Here is a 20,789-nt window from a genome sequence, read left to right as displayed (position 1 = left end):
TTGACTTCTGAGCAGTAGAAATGGTTCGAGGAGGGAAATATAGTGAGAGGTCAGAGGTTAAATAACCACTTATTTGAACTGTGTGGCACAGACCCAGTGTTGTTGTTTCTAGTGTAATAGCTGACAATATTCTTGTTTCTGAAGAATATAATTAATATTTAGAAATGATGTATCCTGTGTGCTCATTTCAAAGGAAAGAAATGACATTTATTTTAATTCTGCTGAAGTTTCTTTTATATGCTGTCTGGGCACTAAGCTTTTTTTTTTGAAGATATGTACTAGATTATGAATTGGCTTCTAAGAAGCAGAGGTCTCCCTGAACCATTGGTTCTTGATAGCCTCAAGAGAGGTATTGCACAAGTTCTAAATATTCAGGTTTGGAGCCAAGGGTTGGTTGGCTGTGTTATTTTTGCAGCTGTAGTTTAAATTAGAAACATCCTACCTTCTCAACAGAGAGTTTACATACAGACATCCATATCTTTCAAAAGGCTTTTATAACATAAAACTTCCAAAAGAGCTGTATTAACCTCAGCTTGCTCGATTCAGAATAAATGCAGTACAACAAAGTCAAGAGTAGAGGTTTGTACCTTTGAGAGTGTTTCCATGAGAAGCAATCAATCTTGCTGTTGTTACATTAAGATGAAGTATAACGTGAATTTAAATTTTATGTTTACTTTAAGTAAGTTTCTCCTTCATTTTCATCTTCAAGTATTTTTAAAATTTATCAACATATATAGAAACTGGGGGAAGTGTGATATAATTTTTAAAATTTATTTTAAAAGTTACATATTTTAAAATTTTAATTATGTAAATCCCAGTGTGGTCTAGCAGTAAAACTACATACAGGTAATAGGTAATTCATCTATCTTTTGATGTGGTAAAAATAAACCCACCATGGCTGGTGTGGCTCAGTGGACTGAGCACCAGCCTGCAAACCAAAGGGTCACTGGTTTGATTCCCAGTCAGGGCACGTGCCTGGGTTGCAGGCCAGGTCCCCAGTTGGGGGCACACAAGAAGCAACCACACATTGATGTTTCTCTCCCACTCTTTCTCCCTTCCTTCCCCTCTTGCTAAAAATAAAGTAAATAAAATCATTTTTTAAAAATGAAAATAAACCCAAGCCTCCCAATCATGAACTTGGAGGCCTAGTTCCACCACTGGTCCTCCTGCACACACAGAGCAGGCACATAGCACATCAAGAGAAACTTTCCCTGGGCTTCCACAATGTTGGATTCCATTAACAGACTGCAAGAAAATTGTTTTATTAGATGCTATCCTAAAGAACTCAACTTGTAATGTACTAGTGGTATTTATCATCTGCATGGGCTTTAGGAGTGTTCTGGCCTTAGCTAATCCTCACTTTCCTATCCAGGTTTTAACTTTCATTCTGCACTCCTTTCTTTCCATATTTGACACTTACCCTGTAGACTTTTCTTGAAGCATTTTTTCTTTTCTCCCTCATAACTCCTAAAGATAGTAATTATTTATAAAGCTCATAATACAAACAGAAAAATAAGTGACTCGCATAAAGCCCTGATTTTGAAAAGCAAAAATAAAAAGCTATGAGAACAAATATCAGTTCACAATATTAAGTTTAGGGTTCAGGGTAACTGAGTTTGAAAGTACAGATTTTAGAGTCAGACAGGTGTGGACTATAGTCGGAACTGTGGCCCATTTGACCAATGTGACCTTGAGTCAGTTACATCTCCTTTATGACTCTCCAGTGTTTTTCTAATCTGTAAAATTGGAGCAATGATGTCACCTGCTACTAGGTTTGTTGTCAATTTCAAATAGGAGAACAAATGTAAAACTGTCTGCATAGGGCATGGCACATACTAAGGCTCAACAAAGGTAGAATTTATTATACACATTAGGAAATTTGTACAGGTATTATGACTTGGTTACTTGGTTTTTCCTTGGAGCAATCTACTTTGGGACTAAAATTTCTCTAAAGTGATAGGGTTAAAATAAAAAACAAAAGACACCCACTTAAGAGTCCCTTCCAGCTCACTGACTACCTCTGGAATAGGATTGATAAACTGATTTACAGCCTGAAAATTTTATCTCATCTAGGTCTCTTATGAAAAAAATAGATCAGAGTTCTAAATTCCAGAATGCCAGAGGGACAATGAAGTAGGTGAGAAAACAGGGATGGAATTTCTCCACAAAGTTCCCTTTTCTGAAGATGAGAAATATTAAGCACCGGTGCCTGACAAGGAGTGAGACAGCCACACATAACATTGCAAATGCACATTTGGATAAAAATAAACCAAGAAACAGACACTAGTTTATTAATATGGATCAATTCGTTTTTTCATTCAACGGATAAATGAGTGAATGAATGAGCCCAACACTTAATTAAAATATTTATTTTCAGTATCTTTAATATCCTGTTTCATTCTATGAAATAATTGAAAGTGGCTAAAAATGCCTTAGGCCTAATTAGAATTGTGCAGTTCTAGGTAGTTGGAAGTGAAATAGTACAAATTGAGTCATTCTTAGGAGCAAGACAGCATATGGAATAAGGACAATTACTACTTATTTTTTGCCTTCTTTCACATTCAAGAATGAAGGAAAATGATCACCTTTCTAATTAATTATGTTGGAAAAGGAAATTTTTTTCAAAAATGACCACATTTACAAATACTTACAAAATCAGGTCTCAGGTTGTCCCAACCATGAGCTCTGAAGTATCTTGGCAATGAATAGACAGGATGATTCTAGGGTACAGGGAAAATAACTAATAGGAACATGTAATATTGTTGGAAGTAGAATGATTTTGACTACCTATAATGACAATCTAAAATCTTGTGTTTCTACAGGGTCTGAGGACCAGGAGAAATTGTGATTCTGTAAATGTTGATAGTTCACTTGTCTCTAAGGCACTGCACAGATCAGAAGGTCAGAGAACTACAAAAATTCCAATTTACTATATAAATTTGTGTGTGTCCTTTTTCCCAAAAAGTATCCAAAACAATTTTAGATCTTTTTCTTTTCAGATTTCAAGTTGGAGGTTTTCCAGTTCCTAACATGAAAATGCTGCTGATTTTGTTCCTCATAATAATTTTCTCCCATGTTTCTGTGAACCAAGATTCTGGTAAGGAAAAAATTCTTAATTTTCATTTTGGAAAAATAATGATAGAAAGATAGGAGAGCTGTTATTTTGTCCTTAGTTTCAACCCCTTTTAGGTCTTCTGGGAGGTTACATAAAATTCTGTTTCTTACTATTAGGTTTCCAGAGAAGGAAAACTCTGATTCCAAAAAACCTCCGCTGCCTTGCGGCATACCTCTTCAGGGGAAAGGCTAAGGGAGTAAACCCCGACAGAAAATCCGGAGCCGGAGTCCCTAATGCGGTTTGACGTTGTAGTCAACACCGCAACTCCTGCGGCGCACCTGAAGCCAAGCTGTATTGACTCCGTCTTTCCCTTGGATCCTTCAGCTGCGAAAAGAAGGGGGGTCTGCTGCATGGGCAACAGCAGACCCTCCATATCACCCTGCCCAGGCTCTGTAGCTTCAGCTTCACTGGAGAGGACACTCCAGCGTCATCGCAAGATGTCGATTCAACACGGGAGGAGACAGATACCGTGTCACTCCTGAGTCGGACTGCACAACCATTCTCGGCGGTGCAGATAGACTCTTAAGAAGCTACACCATCGTCTCTCGAGACGGGCGGCTGCCGACGACGACTATTAGGTTTCAGGCCTGAAAATTTTGGAATGTTTCTTCCTAATTCATTTGTGCTAAAACTTATCTGGGTTAAGCATCCAGATTATTCCAGTTTAAACTATTTATCTGTTATTATAAAGAAAGTCCTTTTACTCTGAATAGAAAGCACCATAGCTATCTACTTCTGTCAGCAATATACACCCCATGGACTTGAACTTAAAATACTGGCCTATTCTTCTCTGCCTCTACCTCTTATTAAATAATTAGTTTTTATACTGGTTATGTTCAGGGCTACCTCTGTTTGCTTTTGCAGCTTTCTCAAGGACTCTGACCTTGATAGCACATTTTCTGAAGAGATAAACTAAGACTTTGCTCTGCAAACATCTTCCTTTGATGTCTCAGTGGGCCTGATATTAAGCTTTTTAAAGAAAGGCGATACTTTTTCCCCAATTGTTCCACAGTTTAGACATAGCAACGGGCCTTATCAGAACCTGAATCTAACTCCTGTGCAGTTGTCTATATTGCCTTTCTCCACACAAGATGTGGTTTATCCATGAATAGGAAGGTCACTTTTGGTCACAAGTCAAACCATCCTGGGCAGGGCTTGCCTGACAGCCCTCATAGGGGTTCCAGCTTTTTCTTGGAGGACAATGTTAATTTACTCTCTCATTTCTTCCCCTAAAATGCTGGCTATGTGATCATCAAAGAAACTCAAACTGGTTGAAATTAGGTTATTTAAAAGGCAAGAGAGAATGGTTTTATTCACTATGACTCAAAGAGACTGCTATAAAGAGAATGAAATAAGATGCAGGGGTGCCAAAACTGGTTTCCTAGCAGCTGTAGATAGAAAAATATTGATATTATTTTCACTTGAATAGAATTTATTTAGTAATTATTTCAGATAATCAGAATCTCAGAGCGAGGAGGGACCTTTGATATTTTCTCATTAAATCTATTCATTTTAAAGGTGAGGAAACGGAGGCCCAGGAATGTTGAATGGCTTGACAGAACTAGTAGAGTTAGCTGGTAACAAAGTCAGAACATCAGTTACTTGTTCAATTGTATCATAGTTTCTTAAATATACATCACCCAGACTTACACAGACATTTATCTTCCTTGCCCAGATAAGTAAAAGTGACCGGGGGGGGGGGGGGAGAAGTGGGGTAAGAAGGGGAAGGGTCTAGTCAAGGAACTAGTGTAAGTGACCCATGGACATGGACAATGGGGTGGGCATTGACTACAGGAGAAGAGGGAGTGGAGGGACCAATGGGGGAAAAATGCGAGAACTGTAATAGAAAAATAATAAATAGTAAAAAAAAGAAATAGATTATATACTAAAGTGGTGAGAGCTCTGAACTGAAACCAGCAGATCACCAATACATAGCATTTTGTTCTTGAACCTAGTGATTCTCTATCACATGAAAATATAATTCTACATACCCATCATTGAATCTGGTGTTGAATGAAGCCTTAAAAGTTCAGCAAAGTATTGTATTCCTCCATAAAGATTATATTTTTAATATCAATAGAAACTAAAACCATAATTGTTTCCTAGTTAAGGTATACTGGTTCCTATGACATTTTACATATGTGAGAATAAATTTACCAATTGTAATGCTCACTCATTCATATGATTTATTAAAAAATATTGTAAATAACTAATATACATTAAGGCAATTCCATATATTTTCGATTTTTAGGTACTTTCTAAATTTTATCAGTTTGACACTGGCAAACAAAACTAATATATTTATAAGTTAATCAGGTCATTTTATTGTATTGCTTAAATTGGAGTCACAATAAAGGATTATCTTTCCAGTTTTTCCATTCAAAAAAACCTGAAGCAGTTTAGTTCTCAATTTAAATTTTTATACTCTTGATATAAATTGAGGTCAAATTCTAAAAGCAAAAATAAAAAAGACACAAGAGGAAATTATCCACTAACAGTATAAAAAGCCAGGAGTTTTTACTCTAAATTTACCTATCTCTAATTAACTAATTCCTTGCAAAAGTGATGCCTAATTTTGTAATCAGTTTTAATGAGAGGACATATAAAAGAATTAGCCCAGGAAACAAGTGTTTTTTTTTTTTTTCTTGAGAGGATGTGTAATTCCAGGCTATTGTTTTCAGTTCATTGGGAAGGTATTAAAAAAACAAATAAAGGGGGAAAATATGTTTTTTCCCATATGGTTCACATTAAACATGGTAGTATATTTTTAAAGTTGATGCTTTGTTGATTTGTTTGTATGTGGGCTTGCAGGCCCTGAGTATGCTGATGTCGTGTTCCTGGTGGACAGCTCTGATCACCTGGGAATTAAGTCCTTCCCTCTTGTGAAAACATTCATCAGCAAGATGATCAACAGCCTCCCCATAGAGGCCAACAAATACCGTGTGGCCCTGGCCCAGTACAGCGACAGTCTCCACAGTGAATTCCAGCTAAGCACCTTCAAGAGCAAGAACCCCATGTTGAACCACCTCAAGAAGAACTTCGCGTTCATGGGTGGCTCCCTGAGGCTAGGAAATGCTCTCCAGGAGGTTCACAGGACCTACTTCTCCGGAACAGCCAGTGGGAGAGATAAGACACTGTTCCCCCCGATTTTGGTGGTTCTGGCTTCAGCCGAATCTGAGGATGACGTGGAAGAGGCTTCCAAGGCTCTGCAGAAAGATGGGGTGAGAATCATCTCTGTGGGGCTACAGAAAGCTTCTGAGGAGAACCTGAAGGCCATGGCCACGGCTCAGTTTCATTTCAACCTGCGGACGGTCAGAGACCTCAGTGCGTTCTCCCAGAACATGACGCAAATCATCAAGGACGCAGCTCAGTACAAGGAGGGAGCAGTCGATGATATTCTTGTTGAAGGTGGGCTTAGGGTGCATGTATAGAAATAATGTTAAAATGCTGTTTTAAAAAACAACTCAGAGAGAGAATTAAGACTCTGTGACCATCTCTTTACCCCCAAAGCCAGGCTGTATTTTTAGCTATTAAATATCTGTGTGTTCATCAGGGCCCATTGATTGTGGCCATTTTAAATTTAGTGACCCTCCCCTACCTCCATGAGCCTTGGTGTTCCATGTTTCTCTTCATCCACATAGCACATAATTTATAGCCTTCTTAAAGTTCAGGGACACAATCTCCCAGCATCAGCTTATCTTTGAGCTTTCTCCCTGGGCTTTAGTTGCTATGTAGTTTTATTACTGGTTCATATAAAAAGTAAATTTTATTCCTGGAGAAATCTTTGACCACAGAATGTCAGAGCTGGAGACAACTTTAAGCAGTCCAAACTTCCTAGTCTGCAGAGAGGAACTTGCAGGCATCTTTAGAGGTGGTAACATAACCTGGGCCAGGCAGACAGCAGTTTGAAGTCAGCTCTTTCGACTCCCGGGCCCATGCCGTTTCACCCTCACGCTGCCTTCCTGCCTCTCTGTTCTGAATTAGCTCCCTTGTGTTCAGCTCTACTTCCATCCTGCTGTCCTGGGACCTTGTACTATTCTATTAATTAGCATTGGCCAAGAGTTTATGAACATCATTCGAGTGAGGGGCAGGGGAGAGCCAGTCAAAAACAATTTGATCAACATATACAAGCAACATAGGAAACTCCCATTATTTCTGGTTAAATAAGTTTGAATTACATGACATATAAAATGACCTATTGTTAACAGAGAATGCTTTCCTTGTGGTAATCTAGGAAACAATGAATCCTATTACTAATATCTTTCCCAAATAAATTAATGGGAAAAATACAATTGGTATCTCTTAGGAATATTTGGATTATTCTGATTTTAACAGCGATGTTAAATGATTTTAATATGATAGTAGTAGCTGCTGTTCATTGAATGACTCTTATATAGCAGACCCCATGCTAAACACCTTATCTCATTTAACTCCCATAACAACTCTATGACGTAAATATCACTATCACCTCCAATGTGTAGAGGAGGACATTGAAGCAGGAAGTTTAGCTAAGATTCAGTATTTGAACCCAGGACTCTCTGACACCAGCTTCATAATCATTTTGTATACCTTCTTCTTTCTTTAAGTGCATAACAAGCTCTGGAAGATGTTGTCCACGCTCTCTAATGCTGAGCAGAGATGCCAAACCTCCAGCTAACTTTATGCTCCTTCCTTCCTTGTCCACACAGTTTGCCAAGGCCCTTCGGTGGCTGACGTTGTGTTCCTGTTGGACGTGTCCATCAACGGCAGCCAGGAGAACTTGGAGTCTCTTAAAGAATTCCTAGAAGAAAGTGTATCTGCTCTCGACATAAGGGAAAATTGCATGAGGGTTGGCCTCGTGGCCTACAGCAATGAGACGCAGGTGATAAATTCACTGAGCAGCGGCATAAATAAGTCGGAGGTTCTCCAATCTATCCAGAGCCTCTTTCCGCAGGCCGGGAAGGCCTACACCGGGGCCGCCCTCGGAAAGCTCAGGGAGGAAGTCTTCAGCGCACAGAACGGCAGTCGGAGGAATCAGGGGGTGCCCCAGATTGCAGTGCTGGTGACCCACCAGCCATCGGAAGACAACGTGACCACGGCGGCCGTCAATCTCAGGCGCCAGGGAGTGGCCGTCTTCACCATGGGCATAGAAGGGGCCAGCGACACCCAGCTGGGAAAGATCGCGTCGCACCCCGCGGAGCTGTATGTCTCCAAACTGAAGACGTTCTCCGACCTGGCCGCTCACAACCAGACATTTCTGAAGAAGCTGCGGAAACAAATAACACACACAGTCTCTGTCTTTTCCGAACGAACTGAAACCCTCAAATCCGGTACAGTGTTTTGCTGAGAGAATTACTATTCAATCCTTTTTCTTTTGCCTTGACTTTTAGGTATTCTATCTACACAAGGAATGGGTGGGGCATAAGGTGGGGCATGAGAATAAGTTCGTACTTTCTTACTTGAGCTTGATCACGTGAAATGTAAGTGGAGGAAAGTAAAAGCTATTGAGGGGCTGGAATGGGTCAAGAGGATTTCCCTTTTTACCTCCTTCTATGAGCAGCTTTGCTTGGATTCTTTGTAACTTATAAAATACCCCAGAAAATACCATCCTTTGCTATTTCTCTCCCTTCACTTTTTCCCCTCTCCTTTGCCTCTCATGTTCCTCTGCTATTTCCTTTCTTTTCTCTTTTTGTAAGTTCTCTTTCTCCTCTCCACTCATCCTCAAATTCCAGTTTAGAGAATGAACAGGAAGCATGATTTGGGTTGAGGACATTGTAATTTGTTGTGAAGTACTATTCTAGTATCTATGAGTTGAGAGAGACAGAAAACATTTTACATATTTTATATATACACGTGTATACTTTGTAAATATTATGTGTGTATATATACACATATAAGTATATTCTTCAACAGATATTTATAGCATGTTTACTATACAAGTGCCATTGTCCTACACAAATAAGGCTGCTTGCAATACCCCTAGTTTTGTTAACTGACCAGGAGTGAATGAGGAGTAAATGATTTGTTCAAGATTTCAAGAAAGAGAGCTGAACATATGTCCACAATGTTCAGTTAAAGACTTTCTCCATTTCACAACACACCACTTGACTTTTTGTGAAGCAGTTATTCACAAATGAGAGGAGTGACTTGTGAAAAGACATATTCAAATTTTCTTCCTTGATATTGTGGCAGAGAATTATTAAAATATTGAATTATTAAAATAGTCTTAAACTTTCCAAAGAAATTATTTTGGCACAACTGATGCTACAATTCCCCTAACAGAGCATGTCTTTTACTCCTAGAAGCTGTCCCCCCCCTCCTTTTTTTGTCTGAAGATGTTCATACTTTGTTGTTCTTACCTTCTGCTCCCATTTCTCCTTCACACTTGTCCTAATGCCACACTCAAGTTCTTGGTTCCCTTTTAGGTTGCGTGGACACTGAAGAAGCAGACATCTATCTGCTCATTGATGGCTCTGGGAACATTCAGGCCACAGACTTCCAAGAAATGAAGACATTCCTCTCAGAGGTTGTAAGGATGTTCAACATCGCTCCCCAAAAGGTGCGGGTTGGGGCCATCCAGTACTCTGACAGCTGGGACTTGGAATTTGAGATTGATAAATACTCTAACAAGAATGATTTGGGAAAGGCCATTGAGAACATCAGGCAGATGGGTGGGGGTACGCACACAGGTGCAGCCCTGAATTTCACCCTGGGGCTGCTGCAAAAAGCAAAGCAGCAGCGAGGAAACCGAGTGCCATGTCATCTTGTTGTCCTGACAAATGGCATGTCCGAGGATAGCATCCTGGAACCTGCGAACAGACTGAGAGAAGAGCTCATCCGCATTCATGCCATCGGGGTCAAGGAGGCCAACCAAACACAGCTGCGAGAGATTGCAGGCGAGGAACAGAGGGTGTACTACGTGCATGACTTTGATGCTTTGAAAGACATAAGAAACCAAGTTGTTCAAGAAATCTGTGCTGAAGAAGGTAGGAGAATGGCAGCTTTATCTCTGGACTTCAGCTTGTCAGTTGCGTTCCTGTGATATTTGGCATTGCAGGTTTGGGGAAACAAATTTCCAGTTGAGATTTGTTAACTTGTGTAGCTGTGTTTGTTTCCAGAAGAAAACTAGGGGCCCATTATTATGTGTTGTTCTAATTCATATCTGAGGCATAAAGATATTTAGTGACATTCTCCCTTATAAGTATTAATTAGCTTCTTCCTGCAAATCCCTACTAGCATAGATGTATATTGTATATGTGCTTAGATACTGCATGTGTAAATGACCAAATGATTTCTTATTTTAAGGAGTACTTCAGATTTATTTAAATTGATTTTTATCAAAACTTTTATGAATTCTTTTAGAGCTGTAGCAGTAGTTTTAAACTCGGGGTGGGGTAGATTTTGCCCCCTTAGGGGACATTCGGCAATGTCTAGAGACATTTCTGGTTGTCATAACTAAGGGAATGCTATTGGCATCGAATGGGTAGCGGTCAGGGATACTGCTACACATTTCACAGTATCCTACAATACAGACTGCCCTCCATGATAAAAATAATCCAGCCAAAAATGTCAATAGTTTTGAGGTTGAGAAACCTTGAGTAATATACTAAAGCAAATTACTAAATAACAGAGTAGTCTCACTTTTATTGCCTCCAATGCTCTGTTTACCTGCTACTGATCCTTAACATCAATACAGAATTATTTGTGTTTTGGATTTTCCGTTTCACTCTTAATTTTTTTCACATGAGTAAACATTTCACTTTCTCCCATGCAGCCTGCAAAGAGATGAAAGCTGACATCATGTTTCTGGTGGACAGTTCTGGCAGTATAGGATCTGAAAACTTTATCAAAATGAAAACATTCATGAAAAACCTGGTGAACAAATCTCAGATTGGGGCAGATCGGGTGCAAATCGGCGTAGTCCAGTTCAGTGACATCAATAAGGAGGAATTTCAGCTCAACAAATATATGTCCCAAAGTGAAATTTCAGATGCAATAGACCAAATGGCCCACATTGGAGAAACCACGATGACGGGTAGTGCCCTGGCCTTTGTGTCTCAGTACTTCAGCCCTGCCAAGGGGGCCCGGCCCAACGTCAGGAAGTTCCTCATCCTCATCACAGATGGTGAAGCTCATGACATAGTCAAGGACCCAGCAGTGGCACTTCGACAGGAAGGCATAATTATCTACTCTGTGGGGGTGTTTGGCTCCAATGTCACCCAGCTGGAAGAGATCAGTGGGAGGCCAGAGATGGTGTTTTATGTTGAGAATTTTGACATTCTGCAGTACATTGAAGATGATCTTGTTTTTGGAATATGTAGTCCCCGTGAAGGTAGGCCTGGGCTTGTCCACTAGTGGGGCTGTCCAAACACCATGTGTCCATGTTAGTCATTAGTTCTTGAATTAAGTAGACTACTATTTGAACATTGTAAACTTTTTGTTTCATTGAGTTGCTTATCCTTGTGGATTTTGGCCTACATATGAAATATGACCTCCCTCAACCAAATTATTGAATTAAAGAGTCGGTAAGGAACAGTTTTGGGCCACCTAGATTCTTTCCCATTTGTAGATGAATAGCGCTAGGGTGATGGGGATTTATTGAAGAAAAGTGGTATCACACTGGGTCTTAGGTTCCCTAGAGGCAGAAGCAGAGTTGGGGATTCTTATGAAAGTGGTTTATTGAGGAGGTGTTTTCAGGAGGAGAGTAAAGAAAGCAGGACAGGGCATGGGTAAGAACTAAGCAAGAAAGTGGTATTTGCTGGACTTGAGCTTCAGCCAGATCCCATGGGAAATTCTAGAGCTTGAATTACACCACAAAATCTGTTCCACCTTGAGGTGAAGAGCCCACCCTGACTCCTTAGGCAATGTGTGGGCTATCAGGGCAGGCCATAGAGGGACCTACCCTGTTGGACAAGGTAGCTTCCCTTTGACCTAACATCTACTATGTGAGCTTATTTTATAGTTTTTAAAAATCATTACTTATATAAAATGAGGTGATATTTATGAAAATACTTTGATATTCTTCAGTCCTATAAAGGAGGACTATAGCAGGGGAACTTAAGGAATGGATGCTTCAAAGGAAGTAAATAACAGAGTCCCAGTCCTCTCATGAAACCACAGAGGAATGAAAGTGATAAAACAAAATTTCTGCAAATATAAGGAATTTATTTATACTGTGACTTGTGGGGCTTGATGACAGAGCATTCTGAAAAGAATCTCTGTGAAGGAGATGTCTTAATGGAATTTTGAGGGAAAGGAAGAAATATTGTTCTGTTCAAATAATAGTTTTGTTCAACTCCCAGTAGAAGGTTGATTGTGGTCTGTGTTTTGTGGTAAGAAAAATACACTTGGATTGTTTTTCCTGGTAATTCCACTAGGATCAGCTATGAACTCTTCGAAGGGTGCTCAACCATGAGCAATCTACCCCCAGACCCCTGAGTAATCTAAGAAGACTCCCCAGGTCAACTGAAGGTCAGAAGGACATAGTTTCTTCTTTTGTGGAACCAGCCTATAAAGAAAAACCTCAATTTTTTTTTCTGTATAGGGAAAACCCCAGTTCTTTCCTACTGTGTTTCTTTCCTATTGTTTTCTTTACTATTCACATGACACACTGCACTTCTGACATTTTTGGTCACCAAAGGTGTAAAGGGTTGTTTTTTTTTTTTTTCTCATATCAACAAGCAGTTCTCAGATACCTGCAGTGTGTCCAAGACTTCAACTCAACTCAGATACCATCTATCTGGAAATAGCATCAGATCCCACAGATTGACGGCTCACTTCCATAAGACTGTCCCCACCCCACTTCATACACCTGTCACAAGCCCAGGTTATCACCTATGCTTCTGATCAAACTGCTATAGATGGGAGGTTCAGCGACCCCCTCCTTGGCTTTGAATAATTTGCTGGAGTGGCTCACATAACTCAGGAAAACACTGGTGGTTACCAGTTTGGTAAAGGATGTGATAAAGGATACAGATGAACATCCAGATGGAAGAAATGCCCAGGGCAACTTAGAGGGAAGAGGTGCAGAGCTTCCATGTGCATGTACCATATTCTATGCCCTCTCCCAGCACCTTCATGCATTCACCAAACCCTGAAGCTCTCTGAACCCCATACTTTTGAAATGATCCATCTTTAACTTCATTTTCAGCCCTTTTCCCTTCTCAAGAAAATGGGGAGTGGGGCTGAAAATGACAAGTGTGGTCTTTCCAGATACTAGCCCTCATCCAGGACCCATTCTCTCCAGGAGACAACAGGAAAGAAACACATAGTAGGGTCCCATCCAGAGTCACTGTATGAAAACAAAAGACACTCCTATTCCCTATGGAATTATAAAGGTTTCAGGAGCTCTGTGTCAGGAACTGCAGAGACCAATACATATTTTCTACTATCTTACTCAGCCTTTCTTGAAGTCATTGGGGGTAAATATATTGGCCCTATGGTTTTCAGCAGTCCTACCACATAGCAAGCAAAGGGCTGGCAAAAGAAGGACATGTGGTGAACCTCTGGTGGGGGGCTGGGGGAATACTTTCTTACAACTCCATTTCTCCAGAATGGGTGAGTTAATATTTGTAACATACCTTTGTAAGGCCTGCAGAGACATTGTGCTACATAAGGACTAAATCATTAAACATCTTATAATTCCACGTCTCCAGAATGTATGAGTTGGCATTTAGACCTCTGTACATTTAGATAGAATATGCTACATACACATGGATTAAGTAGTAATTGGGTCTTTTCTGCTTTACTTTTCTGTGGCATTGACCCAAGGAATAAAAATTTAATGGGAGTGTCATGCTAGGACACCTTAGTTGGGCCAAGTGTGAAATAGGCTTATTTCTATGATGAGGCTCAATATTGAAAATAGATAATGTTGCCAGAATGTCAAACAGGGAGAAAATATAGCCTTGAAAAGTCAGCCATCATATAACCATGAAAAAGTAGACAGTGGTGCCAAATTCATTTTCATTTGGTCATTTCCCCAAGGTTTATCTTAAGAATAAAATCTTATGAACCCCATGGCTTAAACAGCCAAATTCAAATAAATGAAAGCACATGTTGAAGGAACTGTTTATACAGGAACATTTCCATAATATTCTGATTTTCTTTCTTGGTCCAAAAGCATGTTCTCCCCACACCAACAAAAGGCTTCACTTTATATCATTTATCCTAAAAACTCACCTAACTGAGTATTACTACATACTGGCAACACAAATATATGTGTACTGTGTATGTTATCTAGGGAATGGACATTCTAATATACAGCTTGATCCCATGGAGAGGAGACACTGGCAATTAAAAAGCAGGTGAGGGCAGGCAAGTCTCCCATGATGTCCAAAGCTAATCTCATGGTTTTCCTTTCTCCTCCTCTTAGAATGCAAGCGATATGAAGTTTTAGATGTTGTATTTGTAATTGACAGCTCTGGCAGCATTGATCGCTATGAATATGATATCATGAAGGATTTCATGATAGACTTGGTGAAAAAAGCTAATGTTGGCAAGAATCAGGTCCGGTTTGGGGCTATGAAGTATGCTGGTGACCCAGAGGTGCTGTTTTATCTGGATAAGCTTGACACAAAATCGGAGGTGATTTCAGTGCTCCGGAATGACCAGCCCATGGGGGGCGGCACGTACACTGCTAAGGCTCTAGACTTCTCAGCCCACATGTTCACCGAAGCCCAGGGCAGCCGCCTGCATCAAGGGGTCCCCCAAGTCCTCATCGTGATCACTGATGGAGAATCCAATGACGCACCAGAGCTCAATGCCACGGCCAAGGCCTTGCGAGATAAAGGCATTCTTGTTCTGGCTGTGGGGATCGCTGGTGCTAATCCCGTGGAGCTGCTAGCCATGGCAGGGTCGAGTGACAAGTACTTCTTCGTGGAGACTTTTGGAGGCCTGAAGGGGATATTTTCAGACGTGTCAGCCAGTGTGTGTAACTCTTCACAAGTAGGTAAGGTTTGTCAATTAAATTTTTCTTCATTATCAGCAGAGGTCCAAATGAGGGAGAAAGCACTATCCCTTGGGAGCAAGTTTTCTGAACAGGAGAGAAGCAGCACTAATTGCTTCCTGGGACATCTCATTTGCCCTCCTCCCCAAGAAGTAATTCATTCTTCAACATCTCTACTCACTTCTGCCTAAACTCTCCTAATGATGGGGAATTCACTCTTTTTTGAGGAAGCTTTATTTATTGGAACACATATTTGTTTCCATGTCATTTCCACCCATTAGTTTTTCTTCCTGTTCCTTACAAAAGAAATAAAATTCCATCTCTTCTTAAAAATCAGTGATCGTTTCCTGAAGTCTCCTCCAGGCTAAAAGTTTCCAGTTCCTTCACCTATTTCTCTTGTGACACAAGGTTGTTTAAAACATGGAGCCCAATAATAAACATTCTATTCCAACCCCAGATGTTTCCAGAGCAGAGTACAGTAGGACTTCCTTTGCCCTGGATGCTGTTTTTATTCAAGCACCTGGAAATTGCATTGCTACATTTATGTATGTGTGTATGTATGTATTTGTTCAGCTGTCATTTCACACCATTTCAAAGGGAGATCATGGTTTATTAAAATTTCTTATTTTTATTAAAATTATCACACTAAAAATACCGAGTTTTTTTATTAGATGAATTGCTATTAATCTAGGGTTCCAACATCTTGGTGCAATTATTTTAAAAAATTAAGTGTTCTGGTTTTCATATGCATGGCCTCCTAAGAATGCAGCTACTATCTTTTTCTTTCACAAAACTGACAAAATCTTCCTGGGTCTTACCGGAAACTTGGACAGATTTCCTACCTTCTGACAGCCAATGTCTAAAATTTGATTTGTCCTTTTCAAGTTCACTGTAGAAGCTGACATTGCATTTTTAAATGTAAAGTACTCCCTTGGGCAGAAAAAATGTACTTTGTTTCCTTTATTGAATCTGAAACAAAGAAATTTGATAAGTGAACCAATTTCTGAAGAATCTGTTTATCATATTTCTTTTTATCTCTCTCTTGTGTATCTCAGTCACGGGACTCTCAGACACCTTTAATTTTTCATGAGGCTAAAATGAGATTTAAGTGATTAGGTCAGTGTGAGGTCTCTGGGGAATTCAGGGAACTGTTAATGCTTACCAGAAGGCTAAGGGCTACCTGTGCCAAGCATAACTCATTCACTGGTCATTGTCTTTCATAGTCTTTCTGTTTTGTATTTTCTGTGTTAACACAAAGGAAGCATCTCTAAACTATACTGCATTGTTTGTTCAAAAATATTAGTCCCAAGTAGGTACTAATATGCACCAGAAAGGGGGCCAATAAAGTGGAAAACTGATGAGATATAGATCAGAAGGCACGATTTTAAAATTTCACTTTCTCTTAATAAATGAGAAAAGTGTTGTTGGCTCCACTGGTCAGGGAGACCAACTCAGTACTACGGACCATCTGTGTCTTGGTTTGAATCTCTAAGTGGTTATGTGCTATTTTGTTTTTCCTTGCTATGTTGCTACTGTCACTGAGTTTCCCAGAAGTGTGAAGGCTAGACTACAGGTAAAAGGACAGGTTTTCTGTAGCACCCCTCTCCCCCAGTTCCCTAGCATCTTGGAAAAGAAGATGGTGTAAGACGAAATGGAGAAGCTAAGAGCAGCCTACAAAGATGTGAAAGCTGTTCATGTCTAGTGCCACCTTTATGAACTCATTGCTTTTATTTCTTCTCCAATTAGTGTGACCACAGGATGGCATATAAGAAACCACTTTCAGAAAAACTATTTCCATGTAGCTGCAAACATTTAATTTACTCTAGTTGGGTGACAAAAATAAAAATCTAATCTTTTTTGTTGTTCCCTTTCCTCTTCCTCATAGATTGTGAAATTGAAAAAGTAGATCTTGTTTTCCTCCTGGATGGTTCCAGTAGCATTCATCCAGAGGACTTCAAGAAGATGAAGGCGTTCTTGGCATCTGTTGTCCAAGACTTTGATGTCAGTGTCAACAGAGTGCATATAGGAGCTGCCCAGTTTAGCCATAACTACCAACCAGAGTTTCCACCGGGAAGGTTCATAGACAAAAAGGAGGTATCGTTTCAGATTGAACACATCCAGCAGATCTTTGGAAACACAGAGATTGGCGCTGCTCTGCAGAAGGTGGGACATTACTTCCAGCCAGACATGGGGAGCCGGATAAATGCAGGTATCCCCCAGATGTTGCTGGTCCTCACAGATGGCCAGTCCCAAGATGAGGTGGCTCAGGCTGCTGAAGACTTGAGACACAAAGGTATCGACATCTACTCCGTGGGCATCGGGAATGTGGATGACCAGCAGCTTATTCAGATCACCGGGGCTGCAAGTAAAAAACTTACAGTTGATAACTTCGACGAACTGAGTAAGGTCAAGAAAAGGATAATTCGCAACATCTGTTCTTCGGGGGGTGAGAGCAGTAAGTATTCAAATGTGTCCCTCATGGTTATTTCTCCCCTGTCTTCATTTACATTGTATTCAAGCTCTGTGTATGGCTGGTGGGAGAATTTAGATTCGTGCCTCTGGATTTCAAATTGAACTTTTCACAGTTACCAAGTATTTTCTTATGACTTGTGGATTGAGAAACAGGGCTTCTGAGAGACTTGTCTTTTTCCTCCCTCTCCTGGGAGACCATGTCCCCTTTGTGAATGGGAATTCTTCCATATCAGAAGGTGTGTGGAAAAAGTCTTTGTTTACAGTTGGTTGGTTTCAGATGCAGGAGAACGTATATCAAAGAAATAAACTATTTGACAGATTTTGGTTGCCTGGCAACGGGGCCTAAGTGTTGCAGTGCAGGGATGTAGGGGATGCCTTTAGAGGTTTATATCTTTATTATGACACTTTACTGCAGAAGTTCGTAAGTAACTTCTTTCAAATTAAATCAGCACATTGTGACTTTTTTTTCCCCAGCAGATGGGAGGAAAGGCTCTGAAGGAAGGATAACTTTTTCTCTGTTTATAAAAGCACCCAAAAGGTTGGCCATGATTCTGTATAACTACCCATGGTAAATGTTAACCCTGGATTTTCACCAGGAAGAGAAAAGCTTACAATATTGTTAAGAGGCAGCTCCAGAAACAGACATTTTGGCTACAAATCCCTGCTTAATGGCCACTTTTTTCTTGGACAAGTTTCTTAACTTTTATAAGTTTAATTTTCTCATCTGTAAAATGTGAACAATAGCAGCACCTACTTCAAAAGATTCATTGTAAAGCTTAAATGAGAAAATGCATGCTTAAACTTTATGAGAGGGGAGACCAAAAAAAACTGAATTTATTTATTAAAAAATTGTGTATTTTTTATCACATGTTTAAACTTCAGTCACCTTCAAAGTATTTTCCATTTGATGCAATACACCTATTGAGATATTTTTCCTACTGTTTAAAACAGTTTTTGAGCTCATCAATTTTGATGCTTTTTAGTGATTTTTTGTTTGTTTGTTTTGTTTTGTTTTGTTTTTTTGTTGTTTTTCACCTCTTCCACATAGGCAAAATGTTTCCCTTTAAGGACTTTTTTTCATCCAGGGAAACAAAAAGAGTAGCTTGGGGTGAGATCAGGTAAATAGGGTGAGGCTCAGAGGTTATGCTGGTTTTGATCAAGAGCTGCTGGACACCAGCATGGTGTGGACAGGTGAGCTCGTAAATCACCCATCATGAAATGCGCAAATGCGTTGAAAGAGTCTTCAAAAAAAAAAAAAAAATTTACTGAAGCCAAACAGCCTCTCACAACAACACCAGCTGGTACACTGATACAGATGAGTTCCTAGAACACTCACCTAGTGGGGGAAGCTTGTACTACAAGGGGCCCACCCTCCAGAAGATTTAATTCCAGTTTTGGGGATCCCATCCTCATACTTTGAGTAAACATGACACCAGAGATGTAATTATAAAGTCCTCTATTTTTGTCTACCACTGAGCCATTAACTTTATTTATGGGGGCCAGCTCCTTTCTTGCCCCTATTCACTTTTAGAAAATAAGTAAACTTCTTCTTGGTGGTTAATATGCCCATCCCAGTGTAAGTATTAAAACTTTAAACTTCATTCAGGGTTACTCTGTTTTCCCAACCTGTCAGAGAGAAGAGGCTACATGTGGTTGGCCTTTTACCCATTGTTGCCACCTCTCGCTTCTACCCTCCTCTCCCCAGGCCCTGCTCTTTTCTAGCTAACCATTCTTTCTGGCCTCCCCAGAATGGGCGGAGGAAGGGAGAAAAGCTCCAGGAAAGTTGGCTCTTGATGGCACTTGTCAGGAATTTTTTTTTTTTTTTTTTTGACAGTAGCCCATGTCTTAAGTTGAGTCCATTCCTGGGTCCTTCAAAGATTTTCCCACATGTCCACCATCATCTCCACCCCCACCAAAGCATGTTTGTCAGGGGATCTTTCCACCATAGTTCCCTCGAGGAAGATAAGCATGTCATGTTTCAATTCCAGACATTCCCTTGGGCCTTTCTCAGTTTCTGATCATCTGGTGATGCCCTTGGCTTTATTCTGCACCTCCAGAAACAGCCTTGTTGGACAGGAGATCAGTGGAGACCACAACAACTTTTACTTGCATGTGGCCACAGCAGCTCCAAGGGAAACAATAACATATCAATTTCCCTGATAAGCAGTGGAAGTTATATGCTCCCCACCCCCAGTCTGGCCGCCTCTCCTTTGTAGAAAGAGTAGCATGCCATCCTGTATCTAATTTTGCAGAATTTCTAGGCTTGTGCCATCTCCAACTTATCTTTTAAAGCTCCCCTCTCTTGACTTAAAGAGGAAATTACCCTCTTTCCTTGTATATGTGTGTCTGTGCTGGGAGAGCTCACCACACATCAAGAACTCTCTTTGAAAACACCCTTCTGAAATTCAAGTTCAAATCTTTTATAAGACCCAATATGTAGGCGATGGCTTAAGAGTCCTATGATTGATTGGGAACTACTGTGTTTCAAAATCCTGCTTCATAATCTCGCCGTACTTTGGAATGTGGTGACCTCAGCCAAACCTTCCACATTAATTTTCTGTTTCACGTGAAATACCCATTTGCAATTAATAGACAGAAAATAATCTTGGAACAATCTAGTCTCTACCTGGGAGAGGAAAAGAAAACCATATGAAAAGTCAAAGTCAGGAGTATATGCTCCAAGTAGTGAGTTATCTTTAAAGGAAACAGTCACGAGTGTAAAAATAAATAAAGAAAGTACTCTAAGATAAACTTGAAGTCATTACTGCAGCAAGCAAGAATGTGAGGTCTTTGTAGCCAAGCCCTGGGCAGAGGACCAATGAGGCTGGAGTGAACACTGATAAAGTTTCAAAGGCATGTGAAAATATATTAGAAGATGCCTATTCTTCTTAAACTATAAACTCTCAACTCAAGGAAATCAGACAGTAGCTTGGTGTGGCTCAAAGTGAACCAGACTCACAGCCTGGACATCTAGTTTTGCTTATTAAAATATGCATAACTTTGGAGACATCACTATCCCTTCTTAGTTTTCTCACTGGTGGTAGAGATATAAGGGAAATGACTAAGGATCAATATTTCTTGAGTATCAATGAAGGGTCAAGTATTGTGCTCTAAGCATTTTAAGTACATTATCTCATTAGTCTCCCCAAACCTTATATGGTTTATATTTTTATTCCCAATTATAAATGAGGAAAATGGGATTCAGTGGAATATTGCTAACTTGACCTAAAACATACAGGAAGTAATAGGCTAAGCAAATTTTGAAACCTTGGTCTG

At 40.0% G+C, this 20,789-nt stretch overlaps 1 protein-coding gene across 1 annotated transcript in view; it reads left to right on the top strand.

Moving 5' to 3' along the window:
* Positions 1 to 3,030: 3,030 nt before the first annotated feature.
* COL6A6 (collagen type VI alpha 6 chain) overlaps positions 3,031 to 20,789 on the top strand; it is a 108,833-nt gene continuing 91,074 nt past the window's right edge. The window contains exons 1-7 of the mRNA XM_090283008.1: positions 3,031 to 3,097; positions 5,927 to 6,523; positions 7,804 to 8,424; positions 9,520 to 10,080; positions 10,869 to 11,426; positions 14,469 to 15,044; positions 16,927 to 17,496. Of these exons, the coding sequence (XP_090139134.1) occupies positions 3,031 to 3,097; positions 5,927 to 6,523; positions 7,804 to 8,424; positions 9,520 to 10,080; positions 10,869 to 11,426; positions 14,469 to 15,044; positions 16,927 to 17,496 (3,550 nt within the window). The remainder of the gene's footprint in view (positions 3,098 to 5,926; positions 6,524 to 7,803; positions 8,425 to 9,519; positions 10,081 to 10,868; positions 11,427 to 14,468; positions 15,045 to 16,926; positions 17,497 to 20,789) is intronic.

The sequence above is a fragment of the Furipterus horrens genome, unplaced genomic scaffold, assembly GCF_987537825.1.
Source record: "Furipterus horrens unplaced genomic scaffold, mFurHor1.1.pri manual_scaffold_7, whole genome shotgun sequence".
In the NCBI taxonomy this organism is placed as follows: domain Eukaryota; kingdom Metazoa; phylum Chordata; class Mammalia; order Chiroptera; family Furipteridae; genus Furipterus; species Furipterus horrens.
Note: the sequence above shows the minus strand (reverse complement) of the source record. Positions and strands in the feature narration are given on the sequence as shown.